Source organism: Rhea pennata, chromosome 4, assembly GCF_028389875.1.
Source record: "Rhea pennata isolate bPtePen1 chromosome 4, bPtePen1.pri, whole genome shotgun sequence".
Taxonomy (NCBI): domain Eukaryota; kingdom Metazoa; phylum Chordata; class Aves; order Rheiformes; family Rheidae; genus Rhea; species Rhea pennata.
In genome coordinates, this window is record NC_084666.1 from 47895914 (window position 1) to 47917899 (window position 21986).

Here is a 21986-nt window from a genome sequence, read left to right on the forward strand (position 1 = left end):
GAATTAGGCTGTTGGAAGCTAATGTGCATGTTGATCCAAGAATTGATTAAAGAACACTAATGAATTTCATACAGCACTTTTTAAAGATTTATAATAAATACCATGTAATAAATGTTCTGTAGGAATGATCTGTTTTAGCATTAGAAATCAACACAAGCAGTGTTGTTATGCTATACAGCTGGAAAAATATTTCAGTACAAGAAACTTAAAAGTACAAAATTCTGTTTCATAGTTAAAATAGTAAACAATTCTATGAACAAAAAATAGCATTCCAATATTTTTAATGACCTTTATTTCTATGTCTTATTGAAAGAAAAATACTTAAACACATGGTTTTCTGTTTTTCTGCTCAGTCTTGGTGTTTGGTATCAACTGGGCCATGTGCCTTTTTAACTGGTTTATCAATATGTTAGAGTACTTCATCAGCATTTTTAGTTATTAGTTAACAGTATAGGTTTGAAACAAGTGAAAAATGTTATGAGTTCTTCTCAGTCTGTTTTGCAGTATTGAACTCATTTGTTTCTTGAATTTCTTGTCGTTTTCAGGGGCAGATAATCATGCACAATATCTCAACCCAGCTTTATAGTTCATTAGTTAATTTGTATTTGAGTGTATTTGAATATTTCTGTGCATCAAAAACCTTGGTGATATGCTGCCACTTGAAAAAGTATCTATCTCATCTAGTTAATTTCTACACAGCTTGTTTTTAGCACTTGTTAAAATTTTTAAAACAAAGACTTTATTTGTGTACTGCCACTAACTGATTTTTTGACAAAAAGCAATGTCTTTTTAATGGCATGCCAGCAGTAAATACTTTTTGTTGTAACAGAGTGTGTTTGATAGTTTTAAAGTCTTATAAAAATAATTAGCTCTTTTATATACTTCTAATGGCAGCCTTGCAAGTTTCCCCTGGAGCAGTCTCTAATGAATAGGCCTTGCTTTTTGCAGTTGGGCTTTTGGATCCCCTAAGGACTTGACTTCAGACCTTGAAGGGCAGCAGCTGCCATTTGTCTTAAGACTGGAGTTGCCAAACAGACAGACCATGTACTAATAGGACACATTTGTACAGCCTGAGTATGTGGAACCCTGATAGAGGCCTAATGATGATCATCTGTTGAGAGCTTGTAGCTGGCTAGGGTTAGAGTAACTTTTATCACCCTTACTGAAATCAAAACCTCTGTATTGATTAGTGAGCTTGTCTTTGTTAGGTTAATGCTACATTAAAGCTTTCAAAGACAAGCCAATATTTAGGATGGAATAGCATCCTATTGTGTAATTTCTATAAATCTGAACCTATTTAATCAGATCTTTCTGAATAAAAACGTTCTGAATTCTTGTGATAGTAGTAAGTATTTTTGCAGGCTATCCTTTTTCCATGTCGTTGTCAAGGTTCAGCAGCAATGACATACTTTTGCATGTAAAGAAGCATGTAAAATTCTATTAATTATTTTTTTAAATCTAAATCCATTTCTGATAGATACTTTGTTACTATTTTTTTTGTTTTTATTTGAGGGTTCAGATATACTTGCATGTGTACAGAATAAGATTTTCTCCAAATCTGTTCTCTTGTCACTCTTATATTTAAATGTCACATGCTTGCATAATTTTGCTGTTTTGTACATTATTTTTTACATGCTGATTATGATATTAGAACAGTAAGTGGAATTTTTAGGCATGATTTTATGTAATTCTATGTCAGATTTTTTTGTATTTTTCAATGAAGCTTTATATTCTAAAATTGTTACAGTGTACTTCAACTCTCTGAAAATTATTTCTGTTTGCGGAGGTTCTACTTAACATGGAGTTTGTTTGTTTGTTTGTTTTTTATGATGAAGAACTCGACTGAGATAATCTGCTTTTGGCTAAATGTTCTTTATTGCTGCGTTTGTTCAAGCCTGTAGTAGATGTGGTGCTGAGAGAGTGGTGACACCAAGTGCAAACACTGCTGAAAAGTTCTTGATAGTTTACTTTAGGCACTTAGAGATTAGTATATCTCTCTATGAGCAAGTTTTTCATGCAGATTTGACCTTTACTCTAGGATATATTATGTCTTAGTCATATGTTCACACATTTTCCCATCCTGCTCCTTAGTGCTGTATTCCTAGTTGTCAATACCGAAGTCATCCTTCTCATTTGTTTCATAATCAAAATAAATTATTGAAACTCCACTAGCTTTATGAGAAGGATAGATTAGAAATGAATTTGCTATCTTTTTTTTTCTTACTTATGAATTTCAAATATTAATTCTGGAATATGTTAACCTTGTTAAAATGATTTTTAATAAGTTTATCAGATGAATTATATAAGGGGTATGCATATGTATGTGTGCATATAACTTTATATGAGACCTATAAATAGAAGTGACAGTACAGTTTTCTAGTTTAAAATAGATTAGTCTTCGTCTGTTGGAAATTTTTTTGAATATTCTGGTTAAGATGCGTATTTTTTTTTGTTTAACAATTAGTCCAGTTAATGAATTAGATATACAAATGTTTTTATATAGCTTTAACAATATAGATTTTTGGTTGTTTGAAGTATGATTATATTTCTTTTCTTGACATATGAAGATATATACATTCACTGCCCACATGCAAGCACGTCAAATCCCAAACCAAGAAAAATATTTATCAACAAGACTTTCTTAACGTTTGTTTGAGTTTTGAGACATTTGAGTGATTAAAGTTGAGGAATGGTTATACCGGGTTAGACAAAGGGACCAGCTCTCCTGTCTTCAAGTTTGGACACAAAGAGAAGCACAAGTGGAGTAAAACAGGACAAGCATTTATGATACTCCTCCATGAGTATTCTTCCAATTATTTTCAAGTTGAGGTATTTCCTGAATTGGATGTAGTTTCTGTATATTTAGTAGTAGTGAATTTTCCTGTTGTAAACTTGTGCAGTCCTCTCTTGATTCTGTTGAACTTTTAGTCATCACAACATCCTTTGGTGATGGCAATCCACTGGTGTATAACCAGTTGTGTGAAGAACCACCTGCATTTGTTTGTTTTGAAGCTGTCTCCTACTAGCTGCTCCTTGTAGAAGAGATTTTCAGGCCAGTCTGGGTAAATAACAGCCTCCTTAAGGACTGCCTCTGAACAAGGATGTTAGGAATGAATAGGGAGCCAATGACAAATGGAAGAAACAAGTGATGATTTGGCACCTGAAAATGCAGAATATTAAAAAAACTTACATAACAATGCCATATATGAAACATAGCTTATTTTTAAGAAAGAAAAAAAGGGGATCAATTTATACCACATAAGGTAACCTGTGTAGTGTGAAAGGCTTTTAAATATATTTAAAAACTGAAATAAGTATTCATGCAGATGTAGTAAAAATAAAATAAAATGTAACACAGAATTACTGGACATTGTTTTGCCAGACTGATTTGGTTGCTTTCTTTGGCCAAGATTTATTTCCCAGACAAAGGAAGTGTGGTAGTAATTTATATGAATTTTCATGGAGCATTTGGTACTGTCATATTGACTGATCATTAGTTGAGATGAATTAGAAAAAAAAACTCCAAACTGTAAAATACATTAAAAAAAAAAAAAAAAGAAAAGACTCAAATGGGGCAACACTAAGTCATAATATAAAACTGGAGGGAGTTTATTAGTTTCTGAAAGGGTGATTTTAAGACCAGTACTATTTAATGTTTTCTTTTAATGATCTTTGTGATCATCTCAATGAGAGTGTTAATGAAACTTGCTGATGATATAAAGTTAGCGCTATCAAGGACTGGATATAATTTTGCTTCTGGGAGGCTTGTGCTAAAGCTATAGGAAATGCAATATGTTACTCTGTATGGAATTATAGTTCAGATCAGGCTTAAAACACCATTTCAGGAAAGAATATAGTACTTGCATTGTATCTAGAGTGCCTATGAAAGGGTTTACAGATTCCATTAAGGAGTAGGTGAAGTTATAATGAGCTAAGAAATTTCCACATCAGACAAAGTATTTGAATGTAATGTGATTTCCTATTTGTCTCCTTGCAATGCTTATTTTTCATTGTAGCCACTTGTGATAGTGTTTAGAGCTTCTAGGTTTTTCCTGTTTCACTATACACTGTACGTTGACCAAAACATTGAAAGGAGATTGTCTCTCAGATCCTAAACATTTATAGCCATAGGAAATGATGGTCAATTAAGTACAGCTTGGAACAGGTATGAAATAATTGACTTTGTTGATTCTTCCCTTACAGTCCTTCCTTAGGAAAGTGCTGCAATGTTTTGTAGTTATTTAGTTGCATTAGTGGTTGAGTTTGAGGCTTTTAACATGTTTTTTCCTAATACCTTTGGGAGATGGATAACTAAGATGTTGATATAATAATGCAATATGCATACCGAGTGTAACTGTTTGAGAGGCAACATATACTGTGGGGAAATACTGAATGGATCATGAAAGATGACCATTAGTTTTTTCTTTCAACTATTAAAACTAGCTTTAGGGTGTGCTCAGCTGTGATTTATGAAATTGTTTAGACTAACACCTTCTTTGATGATGTCTGTGATGTAGAGAAAAATGCTGAAAAGTATCATGATAAATGCACTTTCTTTTCACTTTTGGCAACCTCCATCTTCACCAATTAAATTTTCAAGTATTGTAGTGAGTTCTGTTAAAGAGCAGAGAGGTACATTACTAGCGTAGAGCAACAGATGGAAGACATCATAAATAGAAGAAAATTATTTTGCTTTTCTTAAGCTTACAGAGAATTAATTATTACACAAAGTTAAATATTTACAACTTGTTTCGTATTAAAATACAGTTCAGAATATTAGTTGCATAGTCTATATTTTGTTTAGACTATTAGGATTTTCTAATAGTCTAAGGTATTTTCTAACAAAAATAAATACTTCTTAATGCTATTTCAGCCTTCTAAGAGACTAACTTTAAGCCACATATTGGTGGCAATAAGAAGACTGTAGGAGAGAGATTGAGGAAGGATAGTAGGAGAAATATTATTAAGACATGTAGCAGTGAAAGCCAATGACCCTTGTAGCCTCCCCCCACCCCCCCAAAAAAAAAGAGAAAATGTCATATATGAGAATACATAAATGGAACATAGCGGACATATTTAGAATGTTGCTTGCTTAATAATGCATATAAATTAGCTATATAAAAAGTAATATATTTATAATTCATGAGGAATAATACATCACAAATTCAAATTATTCTATTCTTAATTCTGACTACTTCAATTGTAATAGATTGTTGCAGCTTAAAAGTGATAGAAGAATGTTGGGCATGGAAGATTTTAAACCTTGAGAGGTCAGAGTTGTAACCTCTTCCCTGTAGGTGAAATCTGGAAATCTTTTTTGGGGATGGGGGGACTATATCATAAAAAACAACACTGTACTGTTGATTTTTGTGTGCATGTATATATGTATGATCAAACGTTCATGTCACTGACTGAGAGAGGTAATGTAGTTTGCAAAACTGAGTGGCAAAGAACCTGCTCTCTTGATAAGGAAAATTAAAAACTCCTGCATTTAGAAATCTGAAAGTGATTTTAGGAAATATTTCCAGTTTTGCATTTTTTGCCTGTTTTGGAACTGACAAGGTTTTTAAGAAGAACCACGTTTATAGAACTGGTGAAGTGAATGATCACTGGGATTATTATTTCATACTACAAAGACTGAAAAATCAAGAAGCTGATCTGGAAAACCATACAAAACTAAGGTAGCTCTCTGACATGAAAACATTTTTTATTTTTTATTAAGAAAGATGCTTTACTTATGGTAGAAAGAAAACAAAACCAGAACTAATTTAAACTAAGAGTTATATTTGATCTGTTCTATCCAAATGATTCCACCTTTCCCCCAAAATACAATGTTTGCACATTTGCTGCTTTAATTTTTAGCTCTATTAACTTGTTGCTATTGAGTTTGAGATTAAAAATTTCACTGTATTTTTGTTGGCCAGTTCTCCTTTCTCCTGAGCTTGCAAAGGGGGAAACCCCAGTGATTGGCTATGTTCCAGGATTCCTTTGATAAAATAGATTTTAGGAGAAGAGGTGGCTGTATGTTGCTTGAGAAGGTTACCAGTAAATACGCAAAATAAAACTGAGCTCCCTAAAAAAAATCTATATCTAAAGAATGAGCCTTAGATTAGTATGGAAGAGTTCTTTCAAGCTTCTCCAAGGTTTGTTAAGGCAAAGTGCATCTGTCAATCAGAGTTATTTCAGAATTTGTGCATAACATAGTGGAAGAAAAAGATGTGGTCATTTGTGGGATGTTTTTGTATTTTCTTCTCCTCTCCAAAGAATGTAAGTAATTTTGAGCGAATGATAGTGTTTTGTTTCTTCATGCTGGCATTGCTTTCTTACTGAATAGCTTGATAAGTGTTTTATAGTTTTGTTGGGGGGGAACAAGGGGGGCTCTAAGTTGCCAGAATTGAAAAAAAAAAAAATGTATAGATTTGTGGCTGACAGTGGTTTTTTTGCTTGTTTTTCTTCTTTTCATACGGCTATTTCTTTTTTCTTTCCAGGAGTGGCAGAACTCTATACAAAAGAACGCTGGCCTTGCCTTTATTGAGCTTGTCAATGAGGGAAGGTAAGTCGCAATATTCAACAGCTCCTCTGTCCTAGCTTTTAGAAAGTTATGTGGCTTGAGGTTTCTTTAAATAATTTTTCTTATATTGTTGATCCCTAATGGAGTTCTCTTTTTGTGTCAATTCTTTTGAGTTTATGATCTTAAACTCACATTCTTTAATACTTTTTTTTACTTTGATATTATTATGGCATTTTTTCAGAATCTGGATGCTTTTTAGTACCATTAAATATTTCTCTTATGAGCATGTCATGAATTTTCTTTCTTCCTGTCCTCATGCACTGGTTAATATTGATACTGTAATTTGTATTCAGCTAATCTCTTGAGGAAGGGAATCGGTATTTGGAAGGCTTTTAACCAGGAATTGTAAGATAAGCCTTTGTCTCAAAAATTAGATTCTGATTTGCTCATTTATTTCCCATCTACCTCATAAAAAAGAATGGAAGAGCTTTACTTTAAAGATATCAAAAATTCTGCTAATGTTAACAATTTGGTTAAATGTTCTATGAGTAATGATATGAGTGTATTTTACTGGGACTTTCGAAAAATGATGGAGCAGGTGATGAGGCCATGCTCTTTGACTTGTAGTGACTACTCAGAACCATCAATATTTTCTTCATTAGGAATCGATTGTTGAAGCAGACTAAGAGCAATATTTACTTTTCCTAAAGGATTTTTTGAAGATGTCTTAATGAGTTAGCTAAGGAGCATTATAAGAAAAGCCATTTTCTAAACCTAAATTCTGTTAGTAAGTAAGTTAAGCTAGTAAGAATCTCAATAGAAAATCAATTTTACAGGATTAAGACAGCTACTGAATGAAAAATGGAAGTTTTTTTTTTGAGAATGTTACTGAGATATCACATAAACTAAAATGCTATATAAATATCCTTTTAACATTTTAGGGCTAGGGAGAGTAGCTATTTGAGATTTTTCTTCTGAAATATATAGATATTGTCAAAACATGCCAAAGTAATGACCATTTTAATGGTTATGTTTGGGTTTATGGTAGGGGAAACGTTGTTCTGAGGCAGAAAAAAACATTTTGCTACCAGTCTTGATCCCAAGGGCCAAGGTAAAGTAACAAGGGTGTTCAGTTACAGTGTTAAGATCTAGCCTGTAGTTGTTTCCTATTATGTGAGGCTGACCTGTCTTGACCTCACTTATAAAGTGCCTGCTGTAAATTTGGCCCTTGATTAATGTTTTATTAGCACAGATAATGCAGAGATCCCACACACATGTAAACCACAATGGAAGCCTCATCTGAGTGTGATGATTATCATTAACAGATCAAATGAGGCTGGATTGTAAGCAGCAGTTTGCCTAGTAGTTATTCTGCTTGTCCAGGTCAAATTTTCAGAGAGCATTCTATCTGTAAAGGTGTTTGAGATTGACTGTTTTCTTTGATAAGAAAATAGGGCACTGCCCATCACAGACACAGATGAAATCACTTCCCCAACTCCATCAACTTCAATAACGTACAGGCTAGCATTAGCAAAGCGGTTGTCTCAGGGACAGATGATCCCTTGAAGACTGAAAAGTATGGTTTTGGTTAGCAGAAAATATCTAAGTAATTGTTACTTCATTTTGTTCCTGACTCATGCAGCAAGAGTGTTTTTATTTATTTATTTATTTATTTATTTTTTAAGAAAAGAAAGAAAAAAGAAAAAGAAAAAAAGCCAGGAACATAACTGTCATTACAGGGAGAAGGGTTTCAATTCTTGAATATGCTTCCTTTTATCTAATTCTTTTCCTCCATTGCTGTTTATAGGATCATCTGAAGTTATTGCTGAATTTGTGGTGCTTTAGGATTTTTCAGCATTTGCTAAAATGAAACCATTATCCCTCATACGGCATGAGCTGCATTCCAGAGCTACTCTTTTCTTCTCTTTTTACAGATTGCACGTTAGTTTTCTTGCACACATACTTAAACATACTAAAATATTCCAGGTTATATATTTTCATTGTATTTGTTATTGTTTTATGTATTTTTACCATAACATTATAAATTTGGCAACTCTCAAATACTTTAATTATAATTTAAAAAGGAAAATAGCTGAATGACACTGATGTAGACTTCCACTGCATAATCATATTATAATAGATTAATTTTTTAATTCCTACTCATAAATATTGTATAATCTCTCTTAAAGACAAGGTGGTTGTAGAGAGGACAGTACTGATCTGCAAGAAGTGCTAAGAATGTCTATGGGATACCGTAATATGTGTAATGTTAGAATGAATATGAAATTAAGGGCTGGAAGAACTGCCTGGAATTTGTGGAATCACGGAATTGCTATTGCCTGCTTTTCTGGCGGAAAAAGGTTTAGTCATCCTATAACCTTTTTAAAGCAGGATTTTATTCCTGATGTTTATTACACATTTTGGACTAGTTTTAAAGAGATCAAAGGATATAGCTTCTTTTAATCTGAAGTGCATTCTGAATATTATGTGGCAAAGAAGACAAGTAGAAATATTTCTAGAAGACAAAGATCTAGAAGCGATCTAAATCTCTTCTTAGAGTTGCTTTCAAAAGGATTTTTTTAATCTTATGTGAAATGTATGGATGTGCCATCTGCCTTACACCAGATGAAAGTTTTATGTTTAGGCTTGCCATGTTTTGTCTAGGACTCCCTGAACAGAAATACATGCAGAAGGTTTGTCTCTTGGGACTTACAAGGTCTACTGTGCAAGTACTGCATTCAGGATGTGTTGGGCTGAATGCTTGTTTACAATTCACTAATGCTCTACATGTAATTGCTGCAAGTTACTGGTGCTCTACATTATATAGTAGCTCCTAGGCTTCTCAGGTATGTCAGGTTCACTGCAGACATATAGCAGAATTGATTTGTACGTCCTCAGTCAAATTCTGGATTTTGAGAGCTGAAAAAATCTCCAGGCAGGTGACTACTATAGGAAAATACAGAACAGTAAACCTACCTGTATTTGAAGTACACAAGTGAAGTTTTTTGAAGGCTACGAGACAAGCTTAGTTTTTTGAGTTTTTTTCCCCCCATTTAAAGGAAAGAGAAACTAGAGAAACTCTTTGTCTAGATAAACAAGAAGGTACTGAATATTTTAAGTGAAAGGCTAAAGTAGCAGGTATTGGAAAATAACATCTTTCTGTGTGTGTAAAGGAATGTGAGTTTCAGAACAATGCTATTTTGAACATGAATCTAATTTTAATGAAAGTGAATAAGTATTATTCACTATTAGTGTAATATCTGGGAATACTACTAATGTTCTTTGAAATCTTGTTACAAATTTGCCTGTACCCACTGCTTTCTAATGGGTGCAGCAGAGGTATGGATTGTGAAACATTTTCCTTAGCCTGTTCAACTGCTGTCTGCTGCCAGTCTCATTTTCAGTCTTTATACTTGCTTTTTACCTTTGGGTTCACCCTTTAGAGGTAGTCTTTATTGGAGCCTCAACCCAAGTGCTCACAGATGACAGCAAGTTTGTTCGCTTGAGCTTTCCAGTCGCTAGGTGTGACTGGTTAGTTCTGGCTGCCAGCCCCTCCTCTGATGGCTCCCAAGATATCCAGACATATATATGCGCTTTTTTTTTTTTTTTATTTAATCTTTCAGCTTGAAACTAAGAATGTTTCCTCCTTATGCAGAAGATGGTCAAGTTGTTTTGCTAAACTGGAAAAAGCATTGTTTTACTTCCTTGAGTGTACAAATATCTCTTTGTTAGACTGTTATTTCCTCTACTTGACTAGTTAGCAAACAACTCCTTGGCTCCGTGAAGATTAAAACTCTCTCCTGTCGCTTTGATTCATTAGCACATTTTAGTGTGAAACATCTCTTATGCTAGACCTTATTTTCTATGTTGGTCGGTGAACTAACAAACGTACTTGTGCTTGAGACAGTCATGACAGTTATTATCCCCTTTGGGGTGATAACGGGTTTGGCATGGCTGGGGTTGAGGGATCAGTCTCCTAAGCATGCCGCAGTAATATTCTTTCAGACTTTCAGTTGAAGAGACTCTTGGACATACTTAGCTTTAATTTTCTCAAACACACAGTTTTCTTAGTCATCCAAAGATTTAGATGATGTGTTCAATACATACATGCTTATGCCTCTGTAAGTGAACACTGGGGACAAGTTGCTTTAAAATACTCTCACGTAAGCATAGTTTGGTTAAAAGAAAACCTCATTAAATTAACAGAATATGTGTATAATTTCCTTCCCATTGCTGTCCCCCTTCCAAATAATCAATCAAAACAAACAAGCCAAAACTCAAGGGTTCACAAGTTTACGCATGAGAAGCAAAACTAATGAACTTTGTTTTTCTGTGGCATTTTTCTTAAGGTTAGATTCTCTGTTGTCTAATAAGGAATGAAGACTGATAAAAATTATCTTCCCATATCAGAAGATTCTCTTTCTGTACGGGATTTTCTGGCTATCAGTAAAATTCAGCTTTATTTATTTTTTTAACAGAACACTTGCAACAAGTTTTTTCTTCCAGTGACTGTAAAACTTGTCTGTAATTAATATATTTTGGGAAACTCAAATCTTCTATTAAAAAAATTGGTTGAAATTACCTATTGAATTAAAAAGTTGTTGGGAGAAGGAGAGAAGCAGCCAGCATACAAGCTGAATATTTTTAAAAAGTAAAACCAACCAACCAACCATAAACCCCCCAAATCTTTCCAGAAATAAGCAATTGTAACTGATGGTATTCCCCCAATACATAACATCCAGTGATATAAAAACAGCAATGCTCTAATTGGGTATTGCTACAGCATTCTTTAAAAAAAGAACCGCAGTAGAGCATTTCAACACATCACCTACTGTTCCTTCTCTTAAATTGTATATATTACTCTTGACTGGTCTTAGATGCAATATTTTTTAATATTGAAATAGTTGGCAATCAAACTAGTTGGCCAATTACTTACATGCTTTCCTAATGGCAAATAGGGGACAGATGTAGGCTGCCCTGTTCAATTGTCTTTCAGTTGCAATAGTGCGATCACTCTCAAGGAACGAATGTTAGAGAATGTGTTGCCATAGAAGCAACTACTGTGATGGAAAATGGTTAGAAAAATATAGCTATTAATGAAAAAATGGATGATAACTGACACATTTATGCCTTTGTGCATAATTGACCAAAAAAGGCTCAGAAAAAAAATGATAAATGTAGTCACGTCCAAACTAGAATTGATTACCACGTCTGCTTCCCTTATTGCTGCCTCTGTCTTGAGCTTTTGATAATGTAGGACCTGCATTTTAGTCTAGTTTTGTAGAAGAAAAAAGTGTTCTCCATGTTTCCTTGCTTTTTAGCAACCCATTCTGTGCAAGTTCTAGGCTTTGTAAAAGGGGGTTTTGGTGATTTATATTCTAAGTTTTTATTTTTATTATTTTGTTGGTTTCATAGTAGAAGTAGCCTTGTTGATGCCTGAATTTGAACTGCAAAAGATGATTAAGCTAGACACTAAACAACATTTAAAATATGCTGAAAATTAGAAATTGTGGCTTGGATGTAAGTCAGAGAGATAGATAAGTGTTTTGAGATAGAGTTTTTGACATTACATGATTTTGTGTGTGTATGCTAAGATACTATGTGACATACACAACTATCTTTAAAACTATTTATTTCACTGATTTTGTTTGATCATCTCTGCATGGATTTAAATTGCATCATTTTTGTGTAACTAGAAACATATGAACTATGTTGCAACTTAATGATGAAGCAGAAACATTTTAGAACTATATCTTAATGGTTAAAAATTAATGTAAGCTTTTATTATCAGAAATGCTAGTAACTTTGGAGTGTTTGTAGTGAAAAAGATAGATTTTGCTTTAGGGCACATGTCATTAATTTGTTAGTTTTATAAGAAAAAGAAAATCATAAACCACTTGAGTGCTGAGAATTCTTATTTTTTTTAATAGAAAATGCTTTTAAAACAAAAATTAGTGCAGGAGTAATAACAAGATATTTATATTACACTCAGTGTGTATTCAAGAGATTCTACTGTTACAATTTTCAAAAAATCATCTGTCATACAGTCATACCCAGATATGAACAAAATCTCATGTTAATTCTAACTAGGCTTTAGTATGTTTTAAGTAGCTATCCAAGACTAGAAAATACTGGATTAGTGTGTCCCCCCTCCTAGCTATCCTTTCAGAGTGCTCTTCAGATTTATTCTGTTGCACATTCAGAACAGCTTTTTGTTGGCTCTGCATTGCTTCCCCCTCGCCCCCGCTACTTCCAGGGGAATAAATGTGTTCAAAGGTTTAGGACCTTATGGACTTCTCTGTATTTTCTGATGATTGAGCAGCATATCTGTAAAGTATCCTTGTTCTACAAAGCAATTGTAAACGTTCTGGCAGTAGGAATTCCAACACTTAGCACATTGAACAGTCAGATACCATAAAAGATAGAGTGTATCCAATTATAAAACATATCTCCCTTTGAAATAAGAGAATCTCTTATACGTATGCTAGGTTTATGAGGAGTACAAGTAGGAAAGCTTACCTTTATCCTCCTTTCCTGGCTATCTCCGAGTTCTCTGTTATGACAGCATCTGGAATATTCATAATCCTTCTCTGCAATACTTTGGAGGGATTTATCACTAAACAGTTGTAAATGTCACCTATAAAGCTTTTGCTGTATTTTTACTAAAATTGATAATTGTTGGGTGTCAGAAATACTAACTCAGAATGTATCTATCTCTGGCTTTCTCTTCTAATGTGTATCTTTTCTGTTCCATTTTTTTCCTGTTATACCTTCTCCTGTTTGCTTGTTGTGTGGAGAAGCTTGAGTTATCTGAGCATTCAGCAGTTGAGTGTCAGAGTAAAAAGATTTTCATATTCTCATAGCTTTCTTTTCCAGCGCATTAAAAATCCAAATATCTAATCTATTTGGCTGGGACTCCATCTCTCAATGGTTTAGCACTTCATTCCTGACCTGGCAAAGTATGCAACTATATATTTAACTTCCAGCATGGGATCAGTCCTTCTGCTTATTTTTACTAGATTGCTCATCTTTTCAAAGTTGCTCAAATGATTAAATGTTTTAATCTGGAAAAAAAATGCTTAGACAAACAAAGAAGAATTTGTTTGAGACCTCAAATCTGGTGTTCAGTGAAGCGGACAAGTAGGCCTGGTATGCCATAGTCCCTGGTCTTTACACATTGATAAAATGGTCGAGCTACTGCGTAACACAGACATCCTCACTCCAAACACACCTCTGCTCCTGTTAAGAATTACAAAAATGTTAATTCAATAACTTTTCTATAAACAAATCCAAAGCCAAGGTGGATCTTTCAAGCAAGGGATGTAGGTCACCACATTCAGCAACATCTTGTAATTAATAACACTGACAAATTTAGATGGTAACAGGCATGTGAGATTATTAATATGAGAAGGCAAGACATGGTTCTTCGGTATGTATAAAGAGATTATGAAACACAAGCAAGAAGAATATTAAACTGAAGTTTTTCTTCCAGTTTGGGTGTGCATACTTCAAAGATGATGAGAAATTGAGTCTATTTAAGAGGTGAAAAGCTGTTACTCTGCCTTGAAAAAGGTATTTATCTGGAGAAGTAGATTTGGATGTTGTTTTTATTCTAACAAAAAAAGGACTTGGCTCTAGTTATTGGAAGAAAAAAACAGTCTAAAAGAAGACAAGAAATAGAGATTTTTAAAAAATGATGGTAATTATTACAAAAAATTCTTCTGGGGGAAACGATATAAAATCTCTTCAAATCTTTTCAGAAAGATGGCTGCTCCCTTTTCTAAAGCTATTTTGTAAGTGAAAGTACAGATTTTACAGAGAAACTATTTGGGGGAAAACGTGCATGATCAGTTTTGTGTAGGAGACCAGAGTAGATGCCAGAAAGAATGATTATGATTCTTTAAATCCATGAAGTGTACTTGCCTTAATGAGGAGAATTGAATGTTTCTAAAGTTGTCGTTTCTACTTTAGAAGAAAGCATTTCCCTCATGTAAACTTACCTGATCTAGTTAATACAGTTCATAGCCATTCGTGTGTGCACAAAACATGTTTTATGTAGTTTGGAGTTGAACTAATGCTTTTGGAAGAGTGAGATTTTTGTCTTTGCCTTAACAAAGTGATCTTAGCTGGCAAATAGTTTTTTCTTGTGCAAGCGGTGGGTTACACTTCAGAAAATTGGTGTTCAACAATGTTTTTGTTGTCTCAAATGGAAATGAAATAGCTGCCAAGGTTCTCAAAATTGGTGTCTGGAAGGAGATGATTAAAACTTCATTTAGGCATCTGACTGGAGGTATGTTAATTTATAGAGGTGCTGAGAGCTAGTATTTGCCCTTACTTTTGAATAATAACTGGGGACACCTCTGTTAGATCACGCCACCATTACATACATGTATAAATATGTATTTAGTTGGCCAAGTTTGACACAATGGTAAAGTCAAAGCATAAACTTGAGTATTCTTTTATATATATATGGATACTGTTCTCTAAGAGAACATCCAAATGAAGCCTAGGTAATGATAAAACTTGAGTTGTTATTAAAATGACATAAGCATTGTTAGAAGAAAGTGAAACTAAGCATATGCTAGTTTCCAAATGCATATGCATTTGGAAAACATGACCAAAAATGGATTGAAGTTTGCTCTTTGAGGTTTGTGAATGTAAATAATGAACACAATTGTCATGTGGTAGAAATCAGCATGTCATCTTATATTGGCCTCATTTATATTAGCAAATAGTCTTTGTCCTCACTTTCTAAAGACCTGTAGAGACTGAATTTTGCAATTTGCAGTAGAGAGGTAATTGTATAATCATTGATGCATAACAATATGGAACTTCTAAATTTTTATATGAAAACAGATTGAAGTTACTGATATGTGCTTATGATATGCTCAGGCTTGGTTCTTAGACTTAAGAATTTTTGACTGCCAAAATGACAAATGCAACTAGGAAATATCTACAAAGTCTTGTTTTTAAGAATACATTATTCATTATGGAAGATTTTTTTAAAATGTGTGTGTGTGTGTGTGTGTGTGTGTGTGTGTATCTATATATATGTATGTCTATGTATGTATATATAAACTTCAGTTATTTCACTTAAATTTCTCAGTGTATGAGAGAGTCCTAAATCTAAGACATATTGTCAATTCTTTAATTGCTGGCTCATCTGATTCAGGAGCTTTTTTCAGCTGTTAGTTTAAGGAAGTGAGAAGTCTGTAATGATTACTCATCTGTCTTCTCCAGTTCTTTTGAATATATTAGCCAATTCCAGTGATATTTGCAAGTGAGAGAGAAATTTCAAAAATAGTTAAGTTCCATGAGTTTCATGAAGATATATAGTTGGGAAGAAAAAAATAGATCCAAATTACTTACTCCTTTTGGGAAAAGCAAGCAAATTTAAAATTGGATTGTCAGAAGTCAGCTGTGTACTTGTTATGTGTGTGAGTTTTATCTATCCATGCTGGCCTAGTAGTGAACAGAAAGAGAAAGTGTGTGAGATTAGTAAGGAGAAGGGGGGGGGGGTGACAAACACAACTGATCCGTAGGAAAGTGAGCTTCTGATGCTCAAAAGCTATTTGTTTTTCATTAGGTAGACTTTAATCTGTTTTGAGAACGTTATTTCTCTGTGAGGGAATATAGTTCTTTGCTTTGCTTAGAACAAATCCATCATCTCTGCAAATGCATAGTAACTGCCAATGTACCATCAGTCATGTGCTGGACTACTTACTGGTTACATTTAGTAGATTAAAAGGAAAATCTATGTAAAAAATTGGTAAAACAATTATTTATTATATAGCCTGCTTTTCTGTACACAGCACAGGTGGGCATTTTAGAGGATGTCTGGTGTTTTTCTTAGACTGATCAGGTTAGCAAAAGGAATTGGTATTGACAAACCCAACAAAGATAATGGAATGTTGGTTCATTAGTAGGGATTAATGTTTTGCTGAACACTGTTGTAAATTATTAGAGATGCTTTTTTTTCTTCCCTGTGTTTGAGCCGTGTCATCTTAACTAGTCAGTTTTCCTGATTTTTAAGCTTTGAAAAGGTATAAAATCAGAGTTACATCATTGCAGTAATGTTGGTTCTTCATGTTTTTGGAAGTAAAAAGTTGTCACTAATGTATGCAGATAAATTGGCCAAATTATAGATTCGTTGATCAATAGCTAATTCTATTCCAAAATTAACTATTTAAAAATTGAAGGAGTGAGAATAATGAAAATGTAGTCCCAACTGAGTGGCTTCTATGTGGTCCTCCTAAAACAGAGAATGAAGTCATACTTCAAATGGTGAATTGTGCGTATTTCTTTTTTACAAGACTTATCTACATGGAGACAGTGATCCAGTGACTTCAACCAACTGGTTCATGATCACATGGTCTCATTAGCTCTTACGCTACAGCTTTCCCAGTCTTGCAGTGCAAGAAGCAATGAACAAAGACCTCTCTCATCTTCAGATGTTTTTCTGACTCTGAATTTCTTTTTACTGAAGTAGGCTTGTGACTTGCGATCCTACTGCAAGTCCAGGATTGTGAATAGGACAGGAAAAGAAAGAGCCAAGCATTGAGGGTCATACTGTCAAGCATGTAGATAGACACAGACATGGAGCCTTAGCTTAGATAAGCAATAAATTCTGGTTCATAAAATTAAAGTTGTATGTGTTAGAAGTGTCTTGCATAATAATCCCTAGGTTTGTAAAGAAAGAGTCTCAATAGACTCTGTGGACTTGCTGAAAAGTATTTTGGTTTTAACCTGCAAGGCGAGTGAGTGATTTTTGTGTTCTCCTGTTCTTTTCTATATTAGCAGCTGAAAATCTTACAAAAAGTTTATTTGATAGCATAATACTAGGTATTTTGAAAAACTGACAAGTAGAGAATATAATGAATTTATCTGGTGTAAGTCTGAATGATCCTGTGGAAATATGTACCTCTTGAAATGGTCTAAAACAGAGAAGCTTCTGTGTAGTTGATTTTAACTTTATGGATCCCAATGTAACTAATTAAAAAGGAATATGTATGAATGTTTTTAGTAACAATATATGAACTCCCAGAATAATTGGGTTGTAATTCAATCTGTCAGCTTTTCTGCCATTCATAAACTACTCAAGCTGTGTGCTGCTAAGGTTTATGCAGGCCTCAGAAATCTCAGATTGAATAACAGCTTTATTCTACGCATAAGCAGGAACAATGTGTGTCTTAGCATTTTGTTTGTGAGACTAAGGATGTTTTATAATCCTGAAAATATTGCCTAAATGTATACTTAATGTAGAATCCTGGTTTTATATTTGGAGAGAAAACTGCACTTCAGAGAAATTCAGATTTTCATTTAACCTTTACATCAGTTACGTTAGGGCATTCACTGTGTATATTTATATGCATAAATTGCTTATTTTTCTTTAACATATGTTCTATATATGTGATTTTCTTATGTGTCTATATGTGTATTCAAGTAAAACAAATGACAAATGTCTATATTGCGTTTAATAGTTTTGCTTACTACTGAAACATAATAAACATAATTAATATAAATCAGTATTATGGAATAGAGCTCAAAATATTTGTATATTTATTATAAGTTTTTATTTCAGGATGTCATTCTCAAGGAAATTCTTAAACATTTTCTGTCCATAGGTTACTGAGTCAAACTATGAAGGACCATTTAGTAAGAGTGGCCAATGAAGCAGAATTTATCTTGAGTAGACAGAGGGCAGAGGATATTCATCGACATGCTGAATTTGAGGTAAGAAATAAATTCTCTTTAAATACAAACAAATGCAAAACAGATCCAATATGTTGGAGGATTCCAGGGCTGGGTTTATGTTTTAGGTGTGAGAGATTCAGTCCTGAAAGGTGCTTAGCAGTCTTGCTGTGTTTTGACTCTCTATTACTGCTAGCAGCTTCAATGGAAGAACAGGCTGTGCAGAGTAGCTCAGAACTTGTCAGAATCTGCAAACAGTAGTCTATGGTGGAAGGAATTGTACTGTACCAATGCTCTTCCTTTCCATGAAGCAAATATCACTGCATGGATTTAAGCAGTTTAGCACTGCAGTCAAGGTGCAAGTCCGAGGAAAAGAAAAACCTTACTGAAGATAAATTGTAACAGCTTATTTTTTGAAAAACAAGAAACACCTTTTTTTCTATTTGTGTAGTTTGTTTGTTTGCTATTTCACTTAAGCTATCTCTAAAACCATTTCATGTATGTTTTAAATGCCTTAATCTGGTTTTGTTGTTTTTGTGTATTCATCACACTTAAGGAATTCTAGAATGAATATAGCTCTTTGTTTTTACACTAAAAATGCTTTTTTTAAAAAATTTATTTATTTATTTATTTATTTATTTATTTGGCTCAATATAGTCATACCTCCAGTTTTGGATCTCAGCTACTTCATGTAGCTCCTTTCTGTGTGCTTTAAATATTGCATTGTTTAAATGAAAAAAAAAGTTAAATTTTGCTAAATTCACTAGTATTCTGCTTAAAGAGTACTTAGTATTTCTTCTGACATGTGATACTACTTGTGGTTTTGCTTTTAGAGAGAAGCATTAAGAGATTGAAGGCACATTTGCGTTTAACGTATTTCTAAACTGTTTTTCTCTTAAATCTTTACTTGAAAAAATATTCCCCAAAGATGAAAGCATATTTGTCTTAGACAGTGCTTATGTTCTAAAGGTCATCTGTGTTGGCCCCAGGATTCAAGCTGTGCGTTGTTTAATAACATATCTGCACTTCATCTAGAGCTAGTTACCCCCTCCTGCAAACAGAGATGTTGTAAGGTATCTACAGTACCATTTTGCAGTGGTGAAATAGCAGGCATGTTTCATTTATTACTTCAAGGATTTGGCGACAGTCCTGTGGAGATGAAAAGTGCATCTCTCTACTTCATTACCTGATAATCATTGGAGTGGGACATGCTTGACATCTTTTGCATGGGATTTATGCAGAAGCTCCATGCATGACATGGTGCTATTGATTAGGTGAACAGCTTGCTTTTTTTTTTTCTTCAGATGCAAACCATACGCGAAGGTGTGTGCATGCGTGTGTGGGAAATCTGTGTGAAGTGTGGGGTTCTGTCCTCTAAATAGAGGATATCAATGAATACAGTTGTTCAGTGGCAACTTTACTATTAACCTTATTTCAGTCTCGAAACACCTTTTTATGATGTCTGGAAGAAATTTACACTGAGCATCAACTTACATTTTTAATATAGCTTTTGAGTATTGCTGTGCCCTAACTCTCTAGGTTAGGAGTTGAACGATACTTTTTAAGTTGATGTTATTTTGAATCTGTGCTATTTCAATATGGTGGCTCAAGAGGTTTAAGTTTTATCAGCTTGAACTTAAACAGAAACCAGTGTATTAAAATACAGTCTGTTTTGTTTATGAAGTTTAGTTTTGTTACTGTATTGCTAAAGTTTAGCCTTAGTGTCACTTCTGCATATGTGTAAAAATCATGATATACAACTGTTGGATTCTATCAGATGCTTCACTACCAAATTTAGTGTCACATGAAGTTAATGTTAGAGAAGTCTGTGGCAGACTTCAATCAGTGCTATGATTTCCATGTGGAAGGAGGAACCATTAGGCACATTCACTGCAGGTACCATTAATATTTGGAAATTCTTATGTAGCATGCTACATCCACAGCTTGGTCTGATGTTCGCACTTCCTATCCAATTTCCGTTTAACTCTTGTTATCGCTGTTGTACTTTTCAGCCATGGTGTTCCTAACAGCTTTTAAAGAGGCCCTCAAGGCTATAGAATACTTGTCCTTCTTCCATTATGTATCCAGAAGTGCATCTGTCACTTGACTAGGTTGGAGACATCCCATCACATAACGAGAACAGATCTGTACTGTATTGAGTGGCTGACATACCATATCATCCAACTTTCCAACTTATAGATGCATTTCCACTGTATGAATGGGTGTGGATGTTGATTCCTGTATTTTGGTCCTGACACTCATGTCATGACACACTTGCAAGCATTTCCCTTAAAGGATGACCAAAACCACCAAAAGAATCTCTAAACCTATATATATATATATATATATATATATTTTTTTTTTTTTGCATATTGTTCTAGTTTGTGCTGTAACTTCAGATATAAAGGAAACTGAGTGCTTGGATTAAAAGGATCTGAAAGTAAATCTCTCTTCTCCCTAAGTCTTTTCAGGGCAAATCTCTTTCAGAAACTTTCAGTACTGTCTTAAACTGCAACAAACTCCGTACAGCCACCTCTGTGTTTGGAAGTAAAGGTTGGGCGCTTGCATCTGTGTCTTTGGCTATTTTTCTCTTCCTTCCGTGTGTCAAGAGTCTCTGACCCCATTGGCATTGCAGACCCCCTTGATTTACATGTGTCTCGTCTCTGCCTCTGTAGTCCTGCACTCCAGAAGCTTCTCCAAACTGCATGTGCTCAGCTTCTCCCAAGGAAGATGCAGTCTCCCATCCTCTGGAGGGTTCTACCTTACAACTCAGCAGTCTGGAAAAAAGTGAATAGGTGGTCTTCATCTGGCCACCTCCTTTTTAAAAGAAGATAATATAAGTAATATAGTGAGTTCTGAGCACACAAGAGTTATGCTATCTTTCTTATAAGCTACTTTTGCAAAAAAAAAAAAAAAAAAAAAAAAAAAGAAGAAGAAGAGAGAGTGTGCTTTGGAGGTGTGAAGGATTGGTTTTAAGGGGGTTTTCTTTGAATGCAGCCAAAGGTCAACCTTTTATTTCCCATATTTTTTTTGATCCTTCCTTCTCCAGCCTTTTCACTGTTGCCTCTCTGGTTACATCTATGAATGTAGACATATAGAGAGGTCACAGAGGGAGCTGAGATATATATTTTATAATATGGTTGAGCCTCAAACAAGCCTGATGAAGCAATATTTTGCAGTCATTTCCCCTGGTGAGGGAGCAGTGAATCTCATGATTTCACACTAAATGGGGAAATGTGAGCATTCTAATATAAGTCACTTAACCTTAATTTTTTCCTAGTGACCCTGGGTCATGTGGCCCCTTTGCAAATTCCACCCTGAGTTGCTGGGAGAACTGAAAATCCTGAAGAGCAATCTCTTTATGCCTGAATTCTAACAACTAGTGTCATACTACCACCCAGACTACTTTCTGTAAATGACCTTGAAAAATCTGGTGATTTGCACTGTGTCTTAGAGTGAGTATTTGTGCAGACTGCTGCAGAGTTGGGCCTATGAGAATAATTGGGTTTGGTGTGAGTTGGGGGAGGGATTTGTGTGCTCTAATTGACTTTATTTCGTAATTTATGACAAGAGCACCCATTGTCTTGGATAGATGTCCCTTATATAAATCTCTTTATTTGTGTGTGAATATACATGCTTACAGAATTCAGAAGATGTAAACCTGCTAGTGTTTTAGGCCTAAATTGTTCAAGCATCGTAAAGTGTCTTTCTAGGATAGCTTTAGTTTGACATTGGATAGTGCTACAGGATTTTGACCAAAATCAGTGATGCCACATCTGAGACT

The 21986-nt window shown here is 34.3% G+C and overlaps 1 protein-coding gene across 2 annotated transcripts in view; it reads left to right on the plus strand.

Annotated features, from left to right (window-relative positions):
- Positions 1-21986, plus strand: part of LRBA (LPS responsive beige-like anchor protein) — a 402463-nt gene that overhangs the window by 129903 nt on the left and 250574 nt on the right. For both annotated transcript variants that reach the window (XM_062573872.1, XM_062573871.1), the window contains 2 exons: positions 6489-6553; positions 18136-18244. In XM_062573872.1, the coding sequence (XP_062429856.1) occupies positions 6489-6553; positions 18136-18244 (174 nt within the window). The remainder of the gene's footprint in view (positions 1-6488; positions 6554-18135; positions 18245-21986) is intronic.